Here is a 27,615-nt window from a genome sequence, read left to right on the forward strand (position 1 = left end):
TATACGCCCTTAAGGTATTCTTTAAGCGCTAGGCCTTATAAATATCCTATAGCTATACTATTTAGGCCTTAAATTCGTTCTAGAGGAGGCTATAGGGGGAGGAGGCTAGGGGGGCTTCCGTAGTAGACTATAGGGTAAAAAGATTCTTAAGGGACTCCATATCTATAAGAGGTAAGGGGGTAGATATATAAGCGCGGTATAGGTAAATTAAGCTACCGAACGCGTAAATATTAATAGAAAAAGAGAAGAAGAGGGCTCTATATTATAGAATTAGAATTATAGTAGGCCTTTTTATATAAAATTAGAAGCCCCACGCGAGCTAAAAGCTAGCGCGGGCATAAAAATAGCAAAGGGTTAGAAAATAGGATTATTAAAGCGATAATAAGGTTGATAATACGTAATAAGGACCTTTATACTAACCTAGTACTAACCTAGGCCTTAAAAACGCGTCTAAAAAGTAGGGGCCACTACTAAAGGGGGGGGGTAATATTTAAACGATATATTAAAGACCTTAGGGGGTTATACGTAACCTAAGGTTATACTAAGCTTAACCCAGACCTCTAATACCTATTATATATCTAGGGGGGTCATTTAACGCGGTTATAACCCGGGTTAATATAAGGTTAGGGCTACCTCTATTAATAACACGCCCAAACCCCATACTTAGTCGCGCAGTAACCGCCCCCAAGTACCCTCGCACGCGATTTTAGGCGAAAAGGTATATAATTTAAGTTTAATTAGTACTTCTAGGCGGTCGCGTAATATTACTCTAAATTTAAAATATTTGTACTATAGTAACTAAGACACCTTAATATAGGACTATACTCTAGTAACTAAGACGTCTTAATATAGGACTGCGCTATGGTCACTACAGTCCTATATTAAGGCGTTTTGGTTACTATAGTCCTATATTAAGGCGTCTTAGTCACTGCAGTACAGTTGTATATTAAGGCGTCTTAGTTACTATAGTCATATATTAAGGCATCTTAGTTACTACAGTGCAGTCCTATATTAAAACGTCTTGGTTATTAGTATAGTCTTACATTAAGACGTCTTATTTACTATAGTGCACTTATACATAAAGGCGTCTTAGTTAGTTACCGTAGTACAGTTATATATTAAGGCGTCTTGGTTACTATAATAAAATAACTATTTAGATATTCTTATAAAGCTAATCTAAAGAATACCAACCTCGTAGCTATTCTAGCTAGTTAATAGCCTATCTCTTATCTCTTACTATACCGTCTTTTACGCGCCGTCTTATATCCTTAATTATCCTACGTTAGGAAAACGGGAGGGTAGTAGGGGCTAGCCAGGGGCTAGCCCGGGGCTAGCCCGGGGTCATTTCAGCTGGATCCGCTAATCTGCTCATATACACTTATTTACGCTAGCCTAAGGCTAGCCCGGGGCCATATTAGCAACATTAGCACATTTTATACGTTTTATACGTTTTATACATTTTATACGTTTTATATATTTTATATAATATTTCCTATAGCTGCAATATATATAATTATAATAAAATTCAAAATTCAAAATTCAAAATTCAAAATTCAAAAATTTAAAATTAATAGTAGCTATAAGGGATATCTCTCGCAGAGTTTCCAAATCATCAATTGGCGGCGTTCCCAATAATCCGCCGGCCATGTACTGATTTCCTAACTAGGCCTAGTGCCTGTCCTGCCTGTCCTACCTATCCTACCTATCCTACCTGTCCTACCTGTCCTACCGTCTAACCGTCCTACTTATTCATACCTACCTATCTATGCCTGCCGGTCGTGCCTACTTGTCTATGCCTACCTGTCTGTATCTATAATTTAGGGGAGAGGTCGGCCCGATCAAAGGCTCTGCTTAATTTAATTGCGATTAATTATATTAATTCGAATCGTTCTCTCTGGGCGTTCGCTGGCTGTACGTTTAAACGGTGGTCGTCTAGGGTACCTCCCTAAGAGGCCTTAATTCGATTTGATTTGGTAATGGGATAATATCAAGGCTCTAGTTCGATTCGATCGATCGATTGAATTAATCGTGGTATTTGCTGGCTGGTCGTTTAAACGATTATCGTCTGGCTCTAGCAGCGGTCGTCTGGTTCTAGCGACGGTCGTCTAGTTCTGGCGACGGTCGTCTGGTTCTGGCGACGGTCGTCTGGTTCTAGCGACGGTCGTCTAGTTCTGGTCACAGTCCTCTAGCTACCGTTCTGGTGCCTCCCTAAGTAGGGAGGATNTAAGGAAGGAAGGAAGGGTAAAGGTGGCATTTAGGTGTANAAGGGGTATNNAAAGGNACNTNTAGAGGCTGTCGGGAATATAGCGGGGACCCGATGGTACTTCGGACGATTTAGATGATAAGGAAAATTAAAGTCCTGCTAGGAGCCTGCTAGGAAGCCTGCTAGGAGCCTGCCCGGAGGCCTTTAGGATTTTAATACCCTAATAGCAATAAATACAATAATAGTAATAATATTTATTTTATAGCTATAAGCTAGTATAGTGCTAGCGTATAGCTCTAGGGCTTAGCTAATATGGCTAAAAGCTAGCCCTAGGCTAGGGGGGGTTAGCTAATATAGCTAAAAGCTAGCCCTAGGCTAGGGGGGGTTAGCTAATATAGCTAAAAGCTAGCCCTAGGCTAGGGGGGGTCAGCTAATATGGCTAAAAGCTGGCCCNGGGCNAGGGGGGGTTAGCTAATATGGCGGAAAGCTAGCCCCGGGCCCTAAAAACACTTTTAGCGAAACCAAATTTCCTGCGCCACTTCCCGTTTTCCTGACGTACGGCGACGGCTATAGAATATAGCCTCGCCGTTAACCCGCTAATACGCCCCCTAGCAGCAATTAAGAGCTTTAATTAACAGCCTACCTACTAGCCCTAAAGTCCACTTAGCCTAGAGCTAGAACACTAAATTACCGCCCCAAAGCATCTTATATTTCCTTAGCGGCGCCTATAGGTTAAGAATAAATAGAAGAGGTTAAGCGTTAGCTTACGGCAGCTGCGGTAGGGGTATAGTAGAAGCTTACAGTAGGTACGGCGGGGGTATAGTAGAAGCTTACGGCAGCTACTATAGGGGTATAGTAGACGTTATAGTAGACGTTATAGTAGACGGCTAAGTAGGCTCTACAGCGGTAGATAGTTAAGGACCCCTTAATATCTCTATAGGGGTTAGATATATAGGAGAGGGTTTATTTAAAGACGGAATCTAGCCGTTAATACGTTTAGGAACGGACGTGGGTATAAGTATAGGTATAGGTACGGGCATAGGTACGGGTACAGGGCCGTCTAAAGACGGCCGTATAGACTCCGTAGGCCCTATCTAGATACCTGTCTTCCCTTACTAGATCTATATAGGTGCGAATAATGCTAATGACCTTTTTATCTTACTAAGGCGTTCTAAAATCGTCTACACGCGTAATTAAACCCCCTTTATCTCTAAGATCGCGGCCTTATATCTTAGCTTAGCTACGGCCTTATAGGCGGGCCAGTATTTCCGTATTATTATCTTATTTAGTATAACTACGCTGGCTAGCAAGCTTTCTACCCACGTAGTAAACCTCTAGTACTCCTTACAGCTAAAGAGGGGGTCCTTCTATAGAGGGTAGAGCGGGAACTACTTATATAGGATTACTAAGTCCTATAATAGGATTACCCTAAGCACACGGAGGAGGCGTAGAAATCCTAAGCCTATAAAGTTAAGCCATACAACCTCATTATCTGCCCTCTCTGGGTAGTAGGTCTCTATATGTTTTAGCCAGATATTAGTCTTAGGCCATATCTTTAAATAAAGTACCTCCTTCGGTACCTCCCGTGCGCGGGAAAAAAAGTAGCCCTTTCCTTCCTTTAGGAAGCCGGTAATTAACCGTATAAATATACGGGGTAGATAGCTAAGGTAGGCTCCTATTATCGCGTCCGTATTCTAGCGTTCGGCCTATCTAATTTAGGTCTCCTTAACGCCGCTTAGCTTGGCATGCCAGACGCTCTACTTACAGGCGCTATAGGTCTTCTCTTTTAAATAAATCCCTACCCCTTAGAATATCTTTTTATTCCATTTAAACTGCGTATAATAGCTTAACGGCTGTTACAGTACTTTAATACTGCTAGGGAAGATATATAGGCCGTAGTAGTCCTCTAGCTACCAAAAGGATAGGAAGCTCTTAGCGCTATCCTTACCCTAGTAGTTAAAGAAGTAGAAGGCTATTATAGAGAGAGGGTAAAGGATAGGGTTAGTATTGCGCATATAGCCCATATACTCAACCTTACCGTGCTAATTCTACTTCCCTTATATTATTAATATAATTATATACGGCGCTAACTCGTCTAGTTTAGGCCCTTTATTCTCTAGTTTAATAAAGATAAGGTTAGCAAGCTAAACATCCTATCTACTTTTACCTTAGGTAACGGTAGTATGGCCTAAGGAACGGGTTAGAAAATGGTAGCTATACGGACTAGATAGGGTATATATAAACCTAATAAATACTTAGCTACAGTTTAAAGGTAAGACTTAATTAAGCCTAGCTTCTTAGAGCCCATCTCCTAGCACTAAGTAATTACCTTTTTAAGCCCTTTAACGTTATAGCTACTAGTAATTATAAATAGGCCTTAATTAATAAAGTTAACGCGTTAAATCCGGTCCTTATTACGGCGGACGCTATCTAATACCGCTAAGAGCTTCGCCCCCCGCAGCGGCTATAAGGTTTTACCTTCCGACTACTATATATAGAGCTTAGTAATAGCGGAGACGTAGCTATTTATAACTAAGTATCGGACCGTCTCGTTAAATAGGGCGTTTAGGGCCTCCTTATCCTATATTTCTTCCTCCTTTATAGCTTCCTCCCCTATAGCTGCGGCTGCCCCTACAGCTGCCTTTCTCCCTAGCGGCCCTCCTGCGGTCGTCTTCTGCCTTTTCTTCGCCCGCTCGCCATCTTTCCATATCTCTTTCCGTTTTAACTTCCGTTTTTAATAGCCAGCGGCCCACAATTTTTAATTAATAACTTACTGCTCTAAAAATAGGCAAAGCTTATCTTCCGTTACCCAGGCGCCGTCCGTATTACCTTCTAGTCTTACGCACTAGTCTTCCCACTCTTTCTACTTTAGCTTATACGCCCTTAAGGTATTCTTTAAGCGCTAGGCCTTATAAATATCTTATAGCCGTACTGTCTAGGCCTTAAATTTGTTCTAGAGGAGGCTATAGGGGGAGGAGGCTAGGGGGGCTTCCGTAGTGGACTGTAGGGTAAGAAGATTCTTAAGGGACTCTATATCCGTAAGAGGTAAAGGGGCAGACGCGTAAGCGTGGTATGGGTAAATAAAGCTACTAAACGCGTAAATATTAATAGAGAAGAAAAAGAAGAGGGCTCTATATTATAGAATTAGAATTATAGCAGGCCTTTCTATATAAAATTAGAAGCCCCGTATAAGCTAGGAGCCAGCGCAGGCACAAAAATAGTAGAGGGTTAGAAAATAGGATTATTAAGGCAACGGTAAGGTTAATAGCGCGTAACGAGGACCTTTATACTAACCCAGTACTAACCTAGGCCTTAAAAACGCGTCCGAAAAGTAGGGGCCACCACTAAAGGGGGGGGGTGATATTTAAACGATATGTCGAAGACCTTAGGGGGTTGTGCGTAACCTAAGGTTATGCCAAGCTTAACCCGGACCTCCGATACCTACCTATAACTCCTAAGTAAGAAAGCACTATATGCTAAGAAGTAAATTTTAGGATAGCGAGACTTATATTATAATGGCAATAGTAAGTAAAGAGGATTAATATTTATTACGCTAGTCGAGCAGTATATATATATAGATAGCAACCACAAAAGAAGAGTTGCTAGTGTTAGGAATATAGGCAAGTTGCCGTTACGCGAGGCAAGTTGCCGTCACGTGAGGTAAGTTACCGTCACGTGTTGCCGCGGCACTAGCGTGGCGAGGAGCCCTAAGCTCCTCGCCCTTCCTTAAGGAAGAAGGAAAAATAGAATAACAACCATTATACTATCTGCAACCTGTAGATACGTGATATCACCTTATGAAACCAACAATAACAGATTGCCGTAGATTATCATCAGATTGCCGTCAGATTGCCGTTAGGTTGCTATCTCGTGGTCGGTCTCTAATTGCTAAGTTGGTGGAAACAGGTGGACATGTGCAAGGTGTTACGGGGGTGTCCCGTGACAATGGGTCCCTATCGTTAAAATACCTACCAATAGTCTTACTAAAATCCTACCTTATTAAAAGCATGAAGCATAGATAAAGTAATTAAATTTGGTGGATATTTAATATTAGATTACTACCGCTAGTAAAGACGCTTAAATATTCTACTAACCCTAATTTAAATTAACTAATTAGGATTTTCCATGCCCGGTATGGAAAATTGCTATTAGCTTGCTTACTACTAGCGCCTTAGCGGCCCTCGCGATCTCTACCTTTGCTACTTCTAAATTATATCTAATTTCCTATTTTGGTATAGTCTCTACCTTTATTCTTATTTTCTACAGCTTTTAACTACACCGTTAAATCTGGGGGGGGTGTTACCGACTACCGGTACCAAAGCTTGCGCTACCTTATGACTCACTACCCTACTTCTTGCCATCGCATGTCTCACTACTTATTTCTATTACCTATTTCTATTACCTATCACCGACTGAGTGGCGCTGTCTACAGTGGCTATTGTGGATCATCGTCGTCATCTTCTTGCCCCATACCTCGTGTATATATAGAGACGTTAAAGCTACATTTACAATCAAGTCGCTCGTTCAATTCCCACACACTGCAAAGCTTACAAAATGCCTGTTGAAAGTAATATTTTATGCAGATAGCTAAAATCAAGGAATTCGAGTGAATGTCAGTGCGCAGCGGAAAGCTCCGTTTAGAGGCTCAGGGGATGGCTCGACTGGGTGGCTAAGACGTTACTCCCACCTCCGAAATAATGACAACTGAGGTACAGCCAACAGTCCTGCGACATAAATATGCTTGGGGTCAGTAAGCCGGCTTGATTTTTTATATAGAAGATGATACGGATTTCCGTTCTATTCTATAAAATAGCTGTTCCACTGAGAAGGAAGTAAGATAACCCGAGATGAATCAAAACTGCTCACTCGTTTATACCACCTCTATACCTGACGCCCTCACCCTCTCATACTGCCCGTCATCTTTATCCGTGTTATAACGACTTCTTGGCCTTGGCTTGGCATTTTTCATGCTAACCAATGTCTTCCTCCTAAGCGCCTCTCTGATCTCCTCGAGACTCCTATCCTTCCATACCTCATAGCCGTTATGGCTAAGCGGGTACATAATCCGGTTCTGCTTACTCTTGACAAAGGTGTCGGCTTTCTGTGGTGCAGAAGACGTGATAATATCTATGTCAGCTTCGAGCTGGTTGCAAAAGTTATCGAGCGGGAGGTCATTAACATCGTGGCCAAAGGGGTTCTCGATCTCTTGACCAATGAAAGCAAAACCAAGGATGATATATGCAGCAACTAGCATGGATGCGGTCAGCTATTTATTTGGGGTAGCTATAAGTTTGTCGTGGAAGTAGATTGTGGGCTTACATAGAGTTCCTGGGATCGCGATGAGCCCGAGAGTGTCGTACAGTTGAAAAGGGAGTATGAGGATATACACCCAGGTTATTTGGGAGATGGCGATTGCGTAGGCGAGGGGTAGTGGAGTGTTAAGAATACGATCAGTAGTGGCGTGAACGTCGTTCATGGTCAAGACTGCGTTTACTGAAAATACGACAAGTAAGTCTCCCAAATCGCCACCGTGCGGATGGGGCAATGGACTAACAGGCTTGCGTCTGGTAAGGATTTGCCTTGAGGCACCCGGCGTCAATGATGCCATGAATATAGGCCGTCAAATGATTTAAGATCTCGAGAGGTAGATTACCAAGCGGGTATTTGGCGCGCTTGATAAGCTTCCTAGGATTCGAGATGGTGAAGGAAATGCCAAGGTACTCTCCCCAGGATTCCCAGAGAGATGTTGGGCCTGGATTGTCTCGTTCTGGCTCCAGCTCAGTTGCTTCTTTTGCGAAGGTGTCGAGGTGTTGCACAAGATCCCTCAGGTCACTATAATGCGTGTATGGTTCGAAACGAAGGCGATGTTTGAGCGATCGAGCAAAAGCGACAATGAGGTTCAAAGCAGTCCTATGGCCTGGGTCAGATTCCCGCTTAACGGCCAGGGAATGTCGAAGACAAACACTTTTGCTAGTAGATCATCCTTTGCATGATCCTCTCTCTCTTCAGCATTGATCCAGATAGTGCGTGCGAGATTTTGCGACGCCAACATCAGCGTCGTCCAAGATTTTCTGCCTTCCATGTATCGTTCGTATGCTGTCGAACTACGGAATGACAGAGACAGGGCAACGACAAATCCAAGAATGGTGAGTAGAGTGGCTGAGATTCCAACTGTGAAACAAACACGCGAGCGCCGGTCAGCTGAAAGAAATATCGGTATTTCGGAAATTGAACTCACGATCATGAACATGTCTTGAAAACAGACACACTGTAGTGGTCCAAAGGCCAACAAGAAGCAAAGGAAGAATCAGCCCCGGCAGAAGGCTTCCGTGGATCCGCAGAAACATCGGCCATTTGGAATGTCTGTCAAGCTCACGAGGACCAAGCTATTAGAAAAAGTCAGTAACTGCCACAGCGACAGGAAATTTCAGTGGACCTACGAAGTACTCATCGAACGTCAAACTATCATTACTTCGGTATTTGTCCCTCGACGAAAGTATGAATGGCTCTGGTGTGAAATGTGGAATGTTTTTCGTTCGGGATATCAATGTTTCATCCGTGGTTGAGATGCTCGTCTGGTCTTCCTCCGCGTTAACCGAAGGGCGCGGAGTATCCATGGCTGCTCTAGTAATAAGGTATATTTGAGCGGTGCTATCTTGTCACTGAAAAAACAGGAAGCTGGCACAATTTTAGGGAATTGATAGATAACTAGATCTCAGAATGAAGCACAGGATCTTCTATTTAAAAGAAAGAAAGACTGTGGGTGTAAAGCTTAAAAATACTGTTAGCTCCTCAGTCGCACCTCATTTCTATATTCCGCAGCTGAATACAGCGAACGACGGCCATTGCCCTTCTCAATGACGTGTCTCCCCAGAAAGCCGCAGCTGCGGGCATCCAGCCCCGGGCTGCTGTTGGGCTCTCTCTTAGCTGACAACTGAGGGCGGTTTGATAAATGCTGCACCTCGCCCCTCTAGCTTTAGCCCATTTCCAATACGCACCCCGCGATTGGTCTTGGAGGGCGCCCCAAAACGCCACAGAACTCACTGAGAGGCGATGAGGACCGGGCTGGAAGTCGGTCTTGGAGCGAGCGGGAAGGCGGGGCATCAATGTATCGGATCGGCGGCTGAATGCTAGGAAAACAGAAGCTGGGCCAGTTTCACACATTAAATCTCGCGCTCAAAGACGACTGGGACCCGGAGATAAAGTATCACGAAAAGCTGTGTAAAAACTGAATAAGGCTGGGTCTGGCCTCTATGAATTACTCCCGTTTCGATGATGTGCTCAAGCGCCGCGAGGAAGGAAGGAGTAGAAAAGAGAAAACAACGGGTTCACATATCCGCCTACCCCCCCGACCCCAACAAAAAAAAAATTTGGTGGTCGGCCCCCCCTAATTATGTTAGCAGATCCTCACGCTCTCTTTAGTCGGCCCGTGCTTATTATAACATACCATTAATACTCTAAAAATTTAATATAGTTATTATAACACGATGTCTATCTCTAAATCTTATAAAGAGACCCTATATAATACCTCTAATTTTACTAAAGAAGCCCTATAAGCTATAGCGAAAGAAAGTAGCTATATAATTAATTATAATTAACTGTATAATAAAAAGAAGGGGAAGCTTTATAGGCATATATATTTATTATATATACTAGTTAATTAAAGGCCAAAAACCTCTCTAGTTATTATTACAAAACGCACTAAATATTACACTTATATATATAATCTCGGACCTATTAGTCGTTTATAAAATGTATTAAAATCCTTAACATGTAGATCCCCGATTTTTGCATCTAACTTTATATATAAAATCATAAGATAGCCTGTTTCTATATTAAACGCGCCTTATTATTAATATAACTCCTTACTATTAGTTAGTAAGTTGAAGCTAACATCGCCCTACTATTTGCCCTATCTTAATACGTTTCCTAGTATTATAGTACCTCCTATTAACCCTACTCGTCGGGTGTCACGGGACTTACACGCTCTCACGTCCCTGCGCGTTTTGACGTTCTTGACCCGTGCTCACGAGACACCTAGGCCTGCAGAAAAGAAAGGAAAAGAAACCCAGGAAGTGGACTATTCCTGATTTATACTAGCTTGTGGATCCGTCCTCGTCGAAAAAGTTGCAACATCCGAAAATAATCACTGCTTACGTTGCCACTACTCAGCCTCCCTAGGCAACACAATTATACTACAAAATAAAGAGTATAGCTCCCAACTGTATATAAAGATAATTTTCTCTGGTATATTCTTTATTTACAAAAAAAATTATTCGATATTCAAACTCCCTGTCGCGATGCAATCTTTGAAAGATACAAGTATATCTCCAATTAAACCTGTCCCCGGGTTGTTCTTGTCAGAGTAAGTGTGCACCATATACTGCAATCCATCTGGTCACATAAACAATGGCGGCTTCACAGGAAACTATAATATATTCTTGAACCTAGTTAACATTTACACTCTAGTCGTTTTGCCGCACGCTCAGTTTCCCTTCTTAAATCCCACAATATTGGCTACATTCTATCCGTAGTACGCCCGGATGATCTGCCGAATTTTAACTCATCAGACCCTTCTGAAGCAGATGCCTTTGCACGCAAAGTGGTAACTAAACATATCGATATTGACGACGATCCAACAGAAGACATATTATGCCACTTGGAGGATGCTTGCGACTTCATAGATGGCGGTCTTCTCTCTCGGTCAAAAGATGGAGAGGGATCAAAGCAAGTTGGCGTAGTGGTTCACTGCACCCAAGGAATCTCTCGTTCCGCGTCGTTTGTTATAGCGTATTGTACGTATGTTCCAAAGAAACTCTGTCGAGGATTCATCCACTCGCTCCTAATAAAATTTGTCCCTGCTCTGACTGTTGCTTTCATACACTTTCCATAGTGATGCGCAATTTCTCGCTCAAATACTCTTCGGCTCTCTCTATGGCTAGGGAGTGCCGCCCTTTGGTATGCCCGAATGTAGGATTTGAGCGCCAACTTCGTTTATGGGGTTTTTGCGAATGTGATGTCTATGTGCGCGAACCTGAATCGGTGTCGGCCCCTGGATTAGTACTGAAAGAGAAGACTGCATACAAAGTCTGGAAAGCCGAGCGTGATAACCTCTTAGATCGAGGCGAAGAAGCTACTAATAAAGCCCGCTTTTCATCAATGGCTACTATGGCAGCCGAGTTCGGGAAGAGGAGGCTTAAAGTGAATAAAAATATAAACAGTAAAGGTGAGGAAGGTAGTGTGGGGAGTGAAGAAGAAGAGAGGAAACGGAAAAGCCGGGAAAGAGTCGAGAAGATGGAGAAAGACTGGAACAGGAGATTGATTGCAGGTGAAGATCCGCCAGAGACTGGGGAAAAGCAACTTGGGTGATACGTTAGCAAGCACGGTGTCTTGAAACCTTGATATTTGACTCGACATCCAAGCACTGACAGAATCTCGCTTTAGCAATCATTAAGAAGGATTTGATAAAAATAGTCAAAACTTTTAACTTGTATAACCAATGCAAGTAGAAGCATTAACTACTAATGGAGCAACAGCTTTTCAAGAGCAATCGCAGCAATCACATGGCTCATTAAGTAGCTTTATTCAATGCTTGACTCTAGCCTAGATGATTTGCTCTTTATTATAAATATTTTATATTATTATAGCCCGAGTGAAGCGAAAGAAAGGTATTAAGCAGGTTAGAAGAGGTGAGTTGATAAAAATTTCAGTTGATAATTGTCAGACGAACTCGTGTGTAGATCGATCTACGAAGAAAATGAGGCTATATACACACGGTGGATGAGTCATAGGCACCCCTGATCTAACCCTAATATAGTAGTAATCGGCACCAGGTCAACAATAATGAAATGTTAGGCTTAACTTTACGGGAGGAATTGGAATTACGGCGATTGGCCTAAGCATAAGATACACCTTTATCTGAAGGTAGCCGAGTTTCGCTGGGATGCCTCGACTGAATATGAAATCATTATACAACGGAAATGCTTTCAAAACATCTACTCTAATGCAGACATACGTGAAAAATCGAGATTATAACGGTCCGGCCCGAGGTTTCACAGATATCCCACGAACACATTGCTTTTGTTAACATGAAAAGAACGCAAATACTAGCTATGAAATACAAAGGCCTAAGACATAATCAATCCATTCAGCTTGTACCTCAAGCTCTAGTTTTCGGCAGTCTCGAAGTATACTCGCGATGTAACTGCGATGCTCCTCTAAAGCAGAATTTCCAGCAACATACCTATCCTTAGCTATCTGAAGATGTATTCCTGCAAGGACTCCAAGAGATATTATGCAGGCTTGTTTGCTAACGTCGTTAGGCAACGAACTTTGAAGATTGCACAGCCCTTCCTTTGCTGCATCCCAAGTGCCCTTAGCGCTAGCCAATTCCCATTCCTGCCACCATAGCTGATCGTCCATGGCATCACAGTTGTGGCGACTTTCGCTGTCATGGTCTCTAAGATTTATATCTGCAAGTAGCAATTCTTTCCCTATTTTTTTGGACCAATTGGGGAAGTATCGTATCGCTTCATAAATAGGAAGATTTCCTGAAAGATCACGGAGCATTGGATGGGCTCCTTTGGCTAATAACAATTTGACAGCCTCCGTAGCGCAGCTTCCGTCATTCGACTTTGTCGTAAGCAGCGTCATTAAAGGAGATTGACCAGAAAGATTCAGCCGATTGGGATCTGCGCCTTGGCGCAAGACAATCTTAAGTAGGGTTATGCTGCTAGTGGATTTATCCGGGAGTTTTCTATGGTTCATCAAAACTGCGTGTAGCAAATAGCTGCCATCCGCACCTACTTTGCTTGGGTCTCCAGCTTTACAGAGCCGCTTTACTAAATCGAAACTTCCAGTTCGGGAAAATAAGAGCTCGGATAAATAGTCATGAGGCAATACCTTTCCCGAGCGTAACCGAACGTCCAGACTCGCTCCTTTGCTCAAGAAACGCCGAAAGTTCAAGTTGTAAATCAACGTATTTGTCCAAAGCGCCCCCGACTTTTCCAAGAATATCTCAAAAGGAAGTTTGTTTTCTCGAGTACGTAATGAAATGTCTGGCTCGGAATCCAAAAATACCTCCAAGTACACCCCTGTATACTTGCACTCGGTTGGTTGGTCCACGATCATGTGGAAAGGCGTAACTCCAGCTATATTGGCAATATTGACATCTGCACCCGCATCCAGCAGCAGTGGAATAACGGTAAGGGAAGGTAATCTTTCCATGTCGGCTAGAGATATTGCCAGATGAAGCGGGGTATCGCCTTTGTCATCCTGGCAGGAAACGATTACGGGTCGCTTAAGCAAAGCTTCCAGCATTGCCTTATAGTACACAGACATGTGCAAAGGCGACCTTCCATCCTGTCCCTTCGAATCGAAATCGGCTCCGAATTCCAGCAAAAGTTCGGCAATTTCAACGAAATACCCAAGTATAGCATAGTGTAAAGGTTGATTGTTAGCATGATCTTTCAAGTTCACAGCCGCACCACTGATAAGCAATTTCTGAACCAACTCTTTCGACCCGTTAATGACCGCCCGATGAAGCCGCGTTCTGCCGTCATTGTCTTGTGTATTTGAGCTTAGGATACGACTATCCTGTTGAGGAAGACTAGCTCCGGTTATGGCTTGACTGAAATCAGAGTAGTTATTTTGTGAAGGGCCTGCGACATTTTCCGCGGGTGTGTGAAATTCCCATGGCTCTGTTTCTTGGGGGTATGTTTCTAATAGAGTCGGCATGGATGAGAGGCTGTATCCAGAGCGAGAAAGCTCATCAGTATAATATTGATGGTGAATGAAGACTGAATAGTACGTACTGGAAAGGGGCCCATTGACTTGTCACTGTGGCTGTTGAGGTAGAATGACCTGTACGAAGCCCTCTACTAGTAGGTAATCCTAGCCTAGCGCTCCTCGATTCCCTAGGACGATGCGCGTAGAAACTTTCGGTGTTGTATTTCATGTATCCCCATTTACGGAGCTGGGTCCTGTAGGAACGTACGCTGTACTCTTGTTACTATATCTTCAACGGATTGAGCATTCCGAACTTACGAGGCATGAAAACTATGTTTCCCTTTCATGAGTCTCATCACCTCAAGTAGGGTCTTATTTTCAGTCTTGTATAATTTTCGAATCTCCTCTTTTACATCGTCCCATTCCTTTGGCATTTTCACACCTTAACAAGGCCGAAAGGTCCACGAAGTAGAATTAATATAACGAAGCTAAGGATGATATAAGTTAACTAAGCTTCAAAAAGAAGTTGTGAAAGATGAATACTTTTTTAACTTAGAGAAGGCTGAAACGCTTGCCTTTGATCTGCCGGCCATATGACCCCATCGGGCCAAGCTCGCGCAGACCGGCGGTCTCGATGAGCTCGAGCCGACAAACACCTGACATGCTCTTTTCGCAGTTGCTTAGAGCAAATAAATTTGTTGTCCGTGCTATGCAGCTGCTACAGAACCGCCGCCAATGGGCTTTCACATCAGCAGCGCTGGCAGCCGTGCTGAAAGTGCAGAAGTGCAACGTGCAGGACTTTCTTGCGAGTTTAGTTGGACTGGGTATGGACACGCTCTCGCGGGTCGCTCTTGCGAGTCGCTCTTGCAAATTGCACATTGCACATATAGACGGCCTTGTGCAAGTGCAAAAGTGCAAAAGTGCAATCGCTTACATTAAAAAAGAATATCTGAGTGGGCCTTCGTATGTCCTCTTTTCCGATAAATTTTAGTGTAAAATTCGGCACATTGCATAAACATGCTACACAATGGTACACCCGCGCCCCATAACTCCAGGGATAGTGACACGGATGGTGATGACAAAACGGCAAAGAAAAGTCTGCCTTTTTGGATCCTGCGAATAGAAGTCCGAGGCGCAAGTTATTACCTTTGCAAATGTGCAAATAACGCATAATCTTGTATATGCCGCTACATACCCACACTAAGTAGTTATAAGTCATGCCCATGGCCCTCCGGAAGGGGAGTTTTGTCTCTACAAAAACGCAACTTTTTCACCTTCTAATTACAACGCGCTCTAACCGAGCCATCAACTATACCTCTCGCCAAAAAGCAAGGCTCTTCGGCCATAGTGAGATCTCAACAGCTAGATTCTACGAGGGGCGTCTCTACTTTGGGAGAGAGTACCAGAAATGGATGTGACTCGTATGCCACCGTCTCAAATCACTTCTATCCTAAAGTTCGTGGTGTCCGGGTGACTGAGTTTCTTTACTTATTCGCTTACTTAGTGTAACCTGATAGCAGCTTCAGCGTCTTTTCTTTGATATCAGTCCTTTCATTGTCTTTCAGATAGTCGTACTTGTTCGATGTTGCTGATTCTTTATCAGAGCTGAAAGGATACATCCAAGCTCTTTCCAAGATAATCCTCACGCCGGCCCATTTTCTGGAATATCTCGTTCCTCATCCGCCACCACAACTATCGGCCTCAACTCCTCCCCTGAGTCCCATACACATACAGGGAACATCGTCCCAGTGAGGTTGACACAAAACAATCTGGCCAAGCACCACAACAACTCGGCGTATCTTTGGAATAATGCAGCCGTATCTCAACAGATACGAAAGGACCGTTCGGAGCAGCTCAGGGCAGCTATTCGAGACTTAGGTATCGAATTGCCCGAGCGAATGGTCAACGAAATGGCAACAAGCTACGACGGCATGACCACAATGGAGAGATATCTTGCAGAAACGAAGAGGTCTCTAGGAGAGCAAGAGAACACTGAGAGACATGCCTATGTTGGCAAGCAGACTGTCGCCGCTGACGCGTCATGGAAAGCAGGTGTAGCACCTTCCGGAGATACCCGACGATGTAAAGAGTAAGTCGGATCATAACTAGAGGCATGATATGTATCATGGTGGCAGACTGGTAGTAGTTAGTAAGATGCTGTTATGGAGTAGCGGAACGTAATTGCTTCACGAGAATTACTTTTGTATGCAAGAGTCTTCAGCTTAGTGTTATTCTTGTTTTAAAACCGTCAAAGTGCTAAAATTCCCAGATTATCTGGGTTGTAAGCTCTTTTATGATAGTGAGTATCGATGTGGGTGGGCGTTTGCAGAACGTTGCTAAAAGTGCGTGATGGTAAAAGGTTCATGGTTACCGCTCTAGGTTTCACTCAGCCTTCTAAGATCTCCAGATTTGCTCACGTAGACTCCCTGGGTAGACATTCACTCTCACTCCTTGCTTCTAGTTAGTCAGCATCGCCGCTTTGCTCGGGCGCTAATCGCCCTCGGCTCATCCATTGCTCAGGCTGCTCACCCGTTACTCTGTCACGCCCCCTCATGTTTTTTTCGCAGCCAATAACATATATTTTCGAGTCATACCCGCCTTTATCTTCTTCGTCAAGTCTTGTTGACCGGAATTTGAGGCTATATGTTGTCCTAATTGGCGCTGCCAAAAGGACCAATTCTTTCGGTGCCCAGTTGGGGTCGACAAAGTCTAGACGAAAAGTTGCATGTGAGCCTGTTTTTGAACCGAAGGGTCAGAAATCGCCCCGGGGTCCAAATCTGGCCCCCTTCCCCAAACTAGAACCATCGCCATGCATCTTTCACATTCCTAATAGGGGGGTTTCGATAAATTGACGAAGGCATCTGACGAAAGGTAAAGCTAATTTTTAGTGCTTACATATACATTTAGTGCGACCTTCCGTTAATTGGTCAAGTAAGCGATCATTGCCCAATATTGATATCCTAGTATGGACGAGCTTAAACGTCGTATATTTTTCGCGGCGTCTTGTAGCTACTATAAACTAATAATAGCAACACTATAGCGGCCACGCTGGCTACCTCATTTACCGACACCGAACCTATATAGCCGCGGAAGCCTTTTAAGAGGATTAGGCCTATCTAGAAGCTTATTAACGTATGGCTGCCTGAGGAAGGAGGTTTAAATAATAATTTTAAGTTTTTTACCCGCTTTACTAAAGATAAGGTTAGAAAGTTAGCTTAAGTACCTATTAAGTTCGCAATTAATCCACGATCCGGCTAGCTTAATTCCTCGACAGCTTTACTAGAGGAGTCACTCCTTACCTTCCTCTGGCGCTGCACTCATCCTCTATCGATTAGTTACCTAATACCTTTCTTTAAAAGAAGCTGACCTTAGCTCTCGCGAGTTTAGAATAGGTATCCCGAGCCCTAACATTGTTTAATATCAATTTCACTTCTACCCAATTTCATATGAAGGAGCTAATGAAATTATTCCAACAGACCGTCTCTCCGGATTCGCTATTTAAGCATACACATTCCAAATCTTAATTACATCTCAGTCTCCTGTGTATCGCCGTGCCGCTTCAACCTTCCTGCCACCAAGGCCTGATGCTGCTTCTCCTTCCCCATTCCGCCGCATAGATCTCCCGTTCCCTCATCTTTACCAGCACAATCACCCTTCCCTTCAGCATCCTCGTACTTACTCAACGCGTCCTCAATCTTGCCGTATGCTGTGGAGAAGATCGGATACAAGACTGTGAAATGATTCAAGTAAGTGATGGCTCAAGAGTGGCATGCAGAACGCTTACACGGGCGCAGGTCATATCTGTTGTCGTCCGGACTAATAAAGGTTGACGTCAGACTTGGACCGGTCAGATACTCACCACGGAGCAAGATAAAGCGTACCTGTATTGCTCTGCATCTATAAGAGATTATTAGACTTTTGTTCGTGCAGTAACCAAGAAGAAATACTTACGGTAGGCCGGTGTAATCACAGTGGCCTTATGGCGATTAACTGCATAGTACCAGAAGAACCGGCGAACCTTTTCGTACACCTCCCTTGGCCCCATCTTATCCCTCCAATCGTGTATCAGACGCTCCCACATCCCCCAAGGCCCAAGCTTATAAACTTTCCGAAGGCGTCCAAAAACACTAAGTTCGTCGTACGTCATGCCCATATCCGCTTCGTCAGATTGAACATAGTCTTTAGTAGTCGGTTCGAGCTCGGCAGTAGGCGTTGCATTAATAAAGTCGTCGAGTATTGGAAGATTGAAATTTGTGCTGGCCCACCTTATAAACTTTCTAAGGTCCGTCTTTGATATTCCGCCGATGGGATTTATGTCTGCGCTGGAACAGTCATACTTTGTCAAATAACCTACCAGGAGTTCATCGACGTTGGCCGACCCTAGAACGAGCAACGAGCCTCCACCTAGCCGCTTCCTCACCGTCGGGAGCATTTGCGCAAATAGATAGGCGATGACCATGCGCAATCTTGCTTGTATACTGGAAGATCTGTAAGTGGGACATATTAAACAATAACTGAGAGACGAGGGCGCTGACTTCTGGAGGGCGAGGTTCGAAGCATTGCTTCCGCCACTAAGATGTTCGTAAGCCTTTCAAAGATCTCTTAAGATTTCGTAATGCGCGCACTTACTAGATCCGAAATTTAGGCACGAAGCTATGGAAAGGACAGCTTGTTAGCATTGATGCAGACTTCGGGAAGGACCAGCTTACCTCGTCACAGAAGTGAATAGACTTATTATAGCATTTACGACTGAGTCGATATTGAGATCGGTGTGGTAAGCTGGACTTGTCAACGCTTCCTCTCAGGTGCTTGTTTTGATCATACCTCCAATAGCTTTCGAAAGGTCACGAGCTCTACTTCGAGTTTCCTTTGACGAGTTTGTGCTGCCCATGAAACAGGTATGGAAGATTCGATTGCTAAACTCCTGCGGACTCTCCGGGGTGTAGGTATCCTCGGCGCAGACCATCCTGACGTCCCTGAGAACCTGCTGATTACCGGCTTTGCAGGCCTCAACGACCAGCCTGCACATCGAGTACACGATGACTGAAGTGGCACAACTATCTATCCCACCCGACAGCGGCTAGACGCTTAGTACTGTATTATCTTATAAGCAATTTTCCTCATACTTACAATGAAAAACCCAGCTTGGCGACTACGTCTTATGTAGTCCCACTGCTCCACGTCAGTACGGCACATTGGTACATAGCTTGCCAATGATAGCGTGACTTACCAGCCAACATGCGGGTCCGTACGCGATCTCGGCTTCCGGCGCATGGAAGAACGGTGCTCGTGCTTTCGATGGACCAATGTTCGTATTGAGGGCGCCGCTCTCTGCCGAAAGGCTAAAGTCGACCTCGATGCGTTCGTATGTGCGTGCCTGCACCGCCTGAAGTCCTCTCGATGGTGAACAGCGGAAACTTCTGACATCCTCGAGGTCGACTGTTGCTGTAATGACTTCCACATCGTTCAAGCTGAATTGAGAACCTTGAGCGACTACGTTGCCGTTGATGACAATCATAGCAGAGCCATCATAATACAGTCGATCGCCATCACAACCCTGTTGGTTCGCATATAGGTAGATACCCCCGGCTTTACGTGTTGCCTCTAAGATCAGATCGTAGCGAGTATTGAGTTTCCTAAGTTCGTGGTGACTGCCACTGGAGTTCGTGAATATCTCGACGCCATTGAGGCTCATCGCGGAATGAGGAGCGTTGGGCGTAAAGAGCTCTTCGCAACTCTCGCATCCAAGGCATGTATCCCTCGTCGAGATAACAGCATCGCCAATGGGAACCTTGACTTTGCCTACGATGTCCTGGATAATGCGAGGGAGGTAGTATTGCTCGACGTGTCCTTCTCGGGACCATGGCGTGAAGTATCGCATCTCTCTTGACGAATATTAGCCTTGCAGCGATTTGCTGTTACATATGAGAAGGAAAACCACCTATAGTTCCCGTCATTTGCTAGCCAGAGCTTGGGTCTGATCAACAATATCTGTCCGTTGAAGCAAACGATTCTTTTGTGAATCAGTGGTTCAGCTTGTTACCGAGAAAGCCTGAAGTAGCAGGACACACCTAGCGTTATACTACATCTGATCAGCTTTATCCTTGCGATATCTGAGAGTGCGATTCTTCCACAACGTACTCTAACATTGCGATGCATGACCGGTGCACCTAGAACATATTTTAATGTGAGAGTTTAGTGGGGAAGTCGATGTTATGAAAGGGAAGCGGAAACGGGACTCACCTATGTCGAGGATGATGTCTCGACATGACGGATCCTTCAGTATCCGAGCAATCATTTCCCATGAGTGCAAGAAGGTGTCTGATTCCAGAAAGTGGTCAAGGCAGCCATAGCCGGTGATTTCCAATTCTGGGCCCACACGTAGGGTAGCCTTTGCTTCTTTTGCTTTCTTGATGCTCAGGAGGATCCTTTCCAGGTTGCCCTCGAAGTCCAAGGCCCACTGGTTGAGCTGACATGTTGCGAGTGTGCTCACTGCGAGAATTGGTTTTAGACTCGTACGCTTGTGTAGCCATACTGCTTTAAGGATAAGCTTACAGTGGCCCATTGTTATCAGGAGAATTCAATACGAGAAGTTTGGAGCCGTACTGGTGCTGCTTCTAAAAGACGAAGGTAAAGGGTGGGATGAGTTGGGGCAATGCGTCACCGAATGATTTCAATGGGGAATGCGGCTGGGCAACTATAGCCGATTTCGGAGGACCCACATGCTTGCTCAGGGCCTGCCCGGGCTCACCCCCTCGATCAGGCTAAAGCGATTGCGACACTGCTGCAGGTCCTTGACTGAGGCAGGAGACTTGGTTGTGCGCAAGCCAGCGGAGAAGGACCGGGACTCCCCAAATGACTAACCAAATGGGAACTGCGTTCAGCACCAGTCCTCCCGTCATCGCTCAGTTCTGGCGCCCAAACCTGACGATGGCTCTGGAAGAGTCCTCCACATGCGTCTACACGCGTTTCCTGCTTACATAAGCAGAGTCCCTTCTCGTTCGGTCTCCGCAGCAACTACTTCGGTATCCGTAGATATAGGCCTATATTAGGGCCTATATTCCTCGTAGTTAGATTCGATAGATTCATTCATTCCAATATCATTCAGTTCATCAAAACCTTGGCCAAATCTTCACAAGATACACCAGAGTAAAATACGTTAATTTTACCTTCTTAAATATAATTTTGAATTTATAAAGCTATAAAAAGACACGGAATAATCCTGAGTTCTCTATTGCACTATATAATTGTATGCAGAATCGTTCTTCAACTACCTAAGCTTCTACGGACGAATTTGAAGAGTTGAGACTTCCTGCCCGATGCTTTCATATTAGCAAATTTCCAGCCCCACTACAGTAAGGAGTTTCAACTACAGTAAAGAGTTTCAACTAATTTTTGTAGTCCGCAGATGTCGGTAAGCCTTTATTACAGCCTAGCTGCCAGCCACATCAATCTCAAGACCTCGCCTAGAACTTGACATCAGGATCAAAATCTCTTTATTTGTTATTTGATTTATTCCCCGTATTCAAGATCGGAAAATAATCTATACTACTCTGCCTCCATGAAGGTCTGTCGACAGATACACGACGAAGCTATGGGAGTCCTCTTGATGCAGCCAGGGCATTTCAGCAGCCTGCTTCGCCTAGCTGAATGGTTATCAAAGAGCTAATTCTGACCTCTTACTCAATGTAAAAGATATTTCAATGTGATGGAGGATGCTGTTTTGAAGGAGCTCTTAAACTTCATCGGTTCGTCCTGCCTTCGCGGTATATCCCTTGAGTTTATCTTACCTCGGGATTTCGCGCATTTGGATATTAGTATGTATCTCCCGGATGGTACAGGAATTGCGAAACGCGCTTGAATGCTTTAGTGCATATCTCTCGCCCAGGTACATTGCCATAGACATTATCCAAGGCAAAGAAATCAAGGCGTCTAATAAAGTGCATGGCGCAAAAATAGCCGACATGGCCTTGCGTTGTAAATGGTTCACGTCCGATTCTCCTGTTGCGTAGAAAATGGCCGGCATCTGAATCAAACCTAAGTTTCTTGAGAGTTGACCCGCGTTTGACTGCGGCTGCACCTTAGAAGCAATGGGCCACGGATTCTCAAACATTATGAGACAAAAGCAATCAATTTCAGCTCCAAAACACTAACTATTAGGAAATGGGAGAAAACACAACCAAATAAATCAGCCTTTTTCACCCAGTTATCCATATTACCGCTTATTCCTAAGCCTTCCGCCCCAATTAGTCGCCGCAGGCCTCTTGAGAGCACTCCTTACAGCTCCCGCCTCACCATCATCAGGGTCTCTCTTCCGCCTTTTCGGCTTCGCAAGCTGATCCCCTTCAGCTTCTTCGTCTTCATCACGTACGGCTACTCTACGTGACTTCTTAGGCTTGCTTCCCCCTTTACTCCCTTTGCGCGCTGTAGCAACTTCAGCTTCTTTATCCTCAACACCCGTGGCTGTTTCGCGTAGTCTCTTCGAGGCATTCCCTGCAGCTCTAGCTCCATCGTCACTAGAGTCCCTCCTCCGCTTCGTCGGCTTCGCGGGAGGTTCCTCCTCTTCACCACCTAGGGTTGTTTCACCTGACTTCCTGCGCTTATGGCCCTTTCTGCGTCCTCCATCCTCATCGCTTGCGGCAGCACCATCTGGATTCTTGCGCTTCTGGCCAGCTGTGATCACTTTGCCACCTCTAGCCTTTGCTACCCCTTTACCGCCTCTACTTCCCTTACGACCCGCAACACCTCCTCGTGTGGCCCTCCCACGACCGCGTGCAGGCTTCGTCGAAGCCTCTTCCTCTTCCAATTCTTCGGCATCGCCAGGGGCATCGTCGTCAGGCCTCTGTGCCTCTCCTCCCGCTCCCCTCGCTTGCGCCTCTTGTTTGTCCTTCCTGCGCTTCTCTTCTGCCCCCTTTTCGGACCTCTCCCTCTCCGTCATTTCTTGATACTCCCTGCCTATTCGAGCCCGCTGCTCAACAACAGCCCGAACACGCAACGCCTCCTCCGCACGCCGTTCTTCCCGCCTCTGCCTCGCCTCATCGACGCGTCGCTGCGCTTCAGATACCTCCGCCGCGTGAGCGCTCCGAGACGCCGGTGGAGGTACACGCGGCGCATCTGCCGTCGGCTGATCTCCGTCCGCAGGAGCACGCTCAGGCTGCTCTGCATCCGGCACGTTGTTAAACAAACCATCATCACCAAAGAGCCCCTGATCGCCTCCGCCATTATAGACTGGGCCAGCAGATGCCGGCTCCGCTACGCCTTGGTTGCTTGGCCCGGCTGCTCCAGCGCCGGGCCAATTCCAGTCCCCGGGTTCGTCACCGCCCGAGGGCTGATGGCTCAGCAGGGAATGCAGCGGGGGAAGGGGATTCGGGTGATCGCTGTGCGTATCCAGAGGTGGTGGGCGTGGCATGCCGTTCGCATGGCCATCAACGCCACCAGGGATAAGCCAGTCCCGGTCTGGCTCGTCGCTGCTAGAAGGTAGGTCGCTTAGCGGCGGAAGGAGCCCGGAGAGGCCCTGTCTGTGACTGCCTTGATAATCGTTCGGGTTTGCTTCTGGTGAGGAGTGTACTGAAGATGCATCGTCGGGTATTGAAGGCGTGGAGCTACGGTAGTAGCGGTAAGGAGGACCACCACCGCCACCGCTAGAGGGACCACCACCTCCAGAAGGACCGCCGCCATCAGAAGGACCAGCACCACCTGTAGCTGTGAGCCTAGATGAAGCTGCCCGCTCTCTCATCGTCGCTGCGTTGGCTCTTTCGATGGCCTTCTCCAACTCGCTGCCTTCTACCTCATCTGTGCTCTCCCATTCACCTAGCACAAACACCCTGTCCCCCCTTTCACTCAGCACCCTCGCCCCAACCCGCTTATCCGCCCGCTCCCTCCACCCCCAAAACCACGTGCGCCGCACAAACATGCCTCCAGAAGGCGGCGTCGGCGACTCCACCCGCCAGCTCCGAAGGAACAAGCCATCCCTTTCTACATGCACGATGCCCACGCCGTCCGCGTGCGGGCGCCGCTCCTCGTCGAAGTAGACGACGCGCCAACCGAGCTCCTGGTCCAGCAGCCGCGCGAGCCGGTACGACCACACGCGGTCGAAGGCCTTGGGCATGCGGACGCGCAACAGGGTGAGCGCGCCGAGGCGCAGCGCGTACGTCGCCCAGAAGCGCTGCCAGCCGACGGCCTCGCGGGCGAGGGCGGCGCGGCGGGCGAGTTGCACCAGGGACGGGTTGGTTGCGGAGGGGTGTTCCAGGGCCTCCGAGTCCGAGGAGGGTAGGGTGGGTGCCGTGCCGTTGCGGCGAAGTGGCATGGCTCGGGGGTTACTCGAGGTGTTCTTATGCGGGAGCTTGTTGGCCATTTTCTGGGTGAGTGGAAATAGTCCGAGATTTCGCGGCCTGGATATCGTGTCGAGCTTCTGCATAAGAGTAACCCACTCCTCCGGGATCGGGTGCCGTAGCTCATAAGAGAGGGTTAGATGGTCGACTATCGGTGCGATGTCTTTGAGGTTCGCGTTGAATTCTGCGCTAAGCCAATCTGCCCACCATGTGGCATCGTATGGGTATGTTCCCCAGTAGAGACTCGATGCTTGGGTCGCGCGGTTGCCGATCAAGAGGTGTAATTTAATGTGTGCAGCACGCAGCCAGTAGAAGTGCTCGAGGATTTGGGCAAGTTCGTTACCGCTTGGTGCGTTTGGAGAGTCCGGTAACATGAGCTCGTCCCAGTCGAATAGAGGACGCCATTCGAATGTGGCATTAAGCCAGTTAAATATTTCGGGAAGATGGATGGCATGGTCGAAATCAGCGAGTACATTGGGATATGGGCCCAGTCGACGTTCGATAAGAGTGAGAGGTGAGAGGGTATCAGTGCTTGTGCGCTGAGGGATGAGCGACACAGGTCTTATCGTCCTGTCTTTACCGTTAAAGGCTAGATGAAGCCGATGCAGTGATTCAGCAAGCGTCATAGCTCTATTAGACACAATACTGTGGACAGTGTTCTGGTGTTCATATGCACGCTCACATCCAGCAGAATCATCCAATCTCACCCATGATGGGTCATCTAAGGTTCGGGATTGATCTAGACTGGCTTGCGAGTACTTCTTGAGAGGGTAGATTTGTATCCATGCTCCTAGGTCCAGTCCCAACATGCGAATTTGCGCCTTCTCCTCAAGCTCGTTAAGTAGAAAATTCATCCACTCAATCGATTGTCGTAGCTCCAACTTCGTTACGGTTTCAGATACATTGTTTGTAATATCGTCGACGAGCTTGCAGATATGGTCATGAACTTGTTCCTGGGTTGAATGGCGGTAGTCTGGCTTGTAATTGCCTCGAATGCAGGGGTCCCAATGATATTTATATCCATTGCTTCTTAACGATATATTCATTCATAAGCAGTGATAACGATTGGATATTTTGAAATCCTTATGAATGAATATCCATAAGCTTATGAATATGTATAGGAAAGTTAAAGCCTCGTCGTGGTATAGTATTGTAGCAAAATAATGCTAAAGTGTATGCGTAGTATTAATTTTGTGCGCTATATTTCGCGTTAAAGTTGTGGGTAAAAAGTAAGAGGAAACTGCTGGTGAGCAATAAAGGGGGAATGCCAAGACTGGTGATAGAGCTCAGGTAAGTACGTATATAAGCTATATCGCGAATATCCATTCATATCGCGATATTTTGGCTCCCTTAATGATAATGATAGATATTTGGTCAAAATATCAATCCATTCATTACTGGGACCGCTGCTCGAATGGATAAGGTTTCCAATTGACTACAGGCCCTAACAAAGGTCTCTGCCACATTACCACCTCCAGGTAGTCGTCGAGAAGTGTGGGCACCCGCAGACGTGTAATGCTCGATCAAATGATATCTTGAGTCTGTCCAATTCCTCACACCAAGCCACTTCAGTCTCTTAAGCAAATTTTGGGCCGGGCGACGATTTAACAGACTTTTCAACTTTTTCAATCTTTCTAGCTTTTTAGGATCTTGACCCCCTTCGACCTCGTCTGAAGCAGTGAGCGGCTTATTGGCTTTCCTGGCCTCTCCCATTCTCTTTGCCAGCTTGTTAATCTCCAATTCTTCTGCTTTCTTCCGCGCAACACGTTCTCTGTCTAGCAGTTGCTCACATATATTGTACAATTCGAGTTTTTCCAGATCGTTTCCAGGAGTTTGCCTCGTCCTTTGCCGTAATTCAAAAATCTTGTTCCCGTAATGAATTTTTTCGTTGCTGTCGAGACAGGTAAAGTAATCGACGTCAATCTTCGTAAGTATTACACGAACTTCCCCGGTTTTAGCTATGTCGTTGACGACCTGTCTCCAACGAAATATCTTTGCCTTATCATCGACATTATGATCATCCTGGGCACTATAGTTATCGCTAATGTCGCTCAAATCCAGTGCTTCTAACCTCGGCAGCTCTTTAGCAATCCAAACGAAATCCTCTATAGTCATCCAATGAGCCATGGCGATGCGTCGAACCCAGTGACCGTTATTAGGATTTATGCGACTCTTAAAGGTCTGCCACCTACGGGCACCGAGCCAGTTATATCTGTCCCCTTTACTATAGCGATAGTTCCAAGTCTTGCGGCCGTTTTCTCCATTCTGCCAATCCTTCCGCGTAAGTCCCTCCCAGTCCTCGTAAGTAAATGGTTCATAGAGTTCAAATTCCATTAAATCAAGGTCATCGTATAACTCGTGGCAGCTTGTTCGCAGTGCACAACTGGTCTGGCGATCGCAGTGTTTAAATATCTCGCGCACGGTTTCTCGGGAAATGTCCAGGATTTTAGCGGATTGCGTCATTTTCTGAGCCACCGTCTACGAAACATCTGTCGCAGAAGGTTGTAATATATGATTTGGATAAGAGGAATGCCGGCCGAATGAAGTTCTGCATCTGAAGCCTGACTGGGATGTTCTTTTTCAGCGCTGATGAGCTTCAGGCCTCTCGAGTTTCGGTAGACACTTAAGGTAAGACAAAACAAATCGTGGTAAGTTGTAAAGGTAAATCTGCCTCCCGCGATTAAGCTCACTGGGACTTTCTCAAGGAACTTTGAAGGCATCTTGCCCTCTTCGTTCTTACGCACTATGTTCCGTTTCGGGAATGCTGACCGTAGACAGAAAGGCAAGAACAATAAAGACTGCAGGCTCCGGATTCGGAACTTCAAAGACAGGACTTGAAAGGGCTTATGGAGGTGTAAAATGAGAAGGAGCGAGAGAAAATAGTTCAGCATCAGCTCGGATTGATTGTGATATTTGATGAATTATGGTAGATTGCAAAGAATTTAATCTCCTTTGTTGAGTAGAGGTATTGAAAATTCGTCCTCGTGGTATCGATAAGGATTTAGCCAATAGAATCAATAGAATTTAAGGGCGTGCTCAGAAATATAAGGTTGATTTTGGCGTTCCTGCACGGACCACTTACGTTGAGGACGCCACCGTGCCAAGGGCTAACTTTCCACGAACAATGTGTTAGAAAACAATGACTCTGTAGAATAGTTAACGGCACATAATGAATTGAGTTCGTTGGTGTTTTGTATGATGGCTAAGATTAAATGCAATCGAATAAACGGTGAGGCAAGGTACATGTGGGAAACGTGGGCGGGATGGAGTGACAAACATTGCGGCTCTGCATGGTCTCGTGACTTGTCAGCACTGTTGGTGTTTCAAAGATCTAGATGCTTGGCTGAAGACGTA

The 27,615-nt window shown here is 45.7% G+C and overlaps 4 protein-coding genes across 4 annotated transcripts; 1 reads left to right on the top strand and 3 right to left on the bottom strand.

Moving 5' to 3' along the window:
• Positions 1 to 6,949: 6,949 nt before the first annotated feature.
• K441DRAFT_603273 (UPF0187 domain membrane protein) lies at positions 6,950 to 9,318 on the bottom strand. Its single transcript, XM_067645296.1, has 6 exons — positions 8,644 to 9,318; positions 8,442 to 8,589; positions 8,167 to 8,374; positions 7,758 to 8,113; positions 7,523 to 7,696; positions 6,950 to 7,450 (listed from the first exon to the last, which is right to left on the bottom strand). The coding sequence occupies exons 1-6, from the start codon at positions 8,818 to 8,820 to the stop codon at positions 7,074 to 7,076; spliced, it is 1,440 nt and encodes a 479-aa protein (XP_067508546.1). The 5' UTR covers positions 8,821 to 9,318; the 3' UTR covers positions 6,950 to 7,073.
• A 1,065-nt stretch (positions 9,319 to 10,383) lies between these two features.
• On the top strand, positions 10,384 to 11,923 carry K441DRAFT_628373 (phosphatases II). The gene is made up of 3 exons (XM_067646194.1): positions 10,384 to 10,568; positions 10,673 to 10,998; positions 11,097 to 11,923. The coding sequence occupies exons 1-3, from the start codon at positions 10,504 to 10,506 to the stop codon at positions 11,570 to 11,572; spliced, it is 867 nt and encodes a 288-aa protein (XP_067508547.1). The 5' UTR covers positions 10,384 to 10,503; the 3' UTR covers positions 11,573 to 11,923.
• Positions 11,924 to 17,066: 5,143 nt separating this feature from the next.
• On the bottom strand, positions 17,067 to 20,578 carry K441DRAFT_703084 (glutamine-dependent NAD(+) synthetase). The gene is made up of 16 exons (XM_067653447.1): positions 20,486 to 20,578; positions 20,174 to 20,422; positions 20,072 to 20,100; positions 20,002 to 20,012; positions 19,872 to 19,943; positions 19,161 to 19,815; positions 19,061 to 19,102; positions 18,755 to 19,010; positions 18,640 to 18,709; positions 18,560 to 18,583; positions 18,466 to 18,501; positions 17,882 to 18,408; positions 17,812 to 17,827; positions 17,715 to 17,746; positions 17,230 to 17,660; positions 17,067 to 17,120 (listed from the first exon to the last, which is right to left on the bottom strand). The coding sequence occupies exons 1-15, from the start codon at positions 20,493 to 20,495 to the stop codon at positions 17,455 to 17,457; spliced, it is 2,235 nt and encodes a 744-aa protein (XP_067508548.1). The 5' UTR covers positions 20,496 to 20,578; the 3' UTR covers positions 17,067 to 17,120; positions 17,230 to 17,454.
• A 1,488-nt stretch (positions 20,579 to 22,066) lies between these two features.
• K441DRAFT_693236 (uncharacterized protein) lies at positions 22,067 to 26,388 on the bottom strand (the record flags this gene model as incomplete). Its single annotated transcript, XM_067652632.1, has 2 exons — positions 22,067 to 25,214; positions 25,711 to 26,388. 2 exons carry the CDS (start codon positions 26,386 to 26,388, stop codon positions 22,146 to 22,148), a joined length of 3,747 nt encoding a protein of 1,248 aa, XP_067508549.1. The 3' UTR covers positions 22,067 to 22,145.
• Positions 26,389 to 27,615: the final 1,227 nt, after the last annotated feature.

This window comes from Cenococcum geophilum, assembly GCF_001692895.1.
Source record: "Cenococcum geophilum 1.58 unplaced genomic scaffold K441scaffold_5, whole genome shotgun sequence".
Lineage (NCBI taxonomy): Eukaryota > Fungi > Ascomycota > Dothideomycetes > Gloniales > Gloniaceae > Cenococcum > Cenococcum geophilum.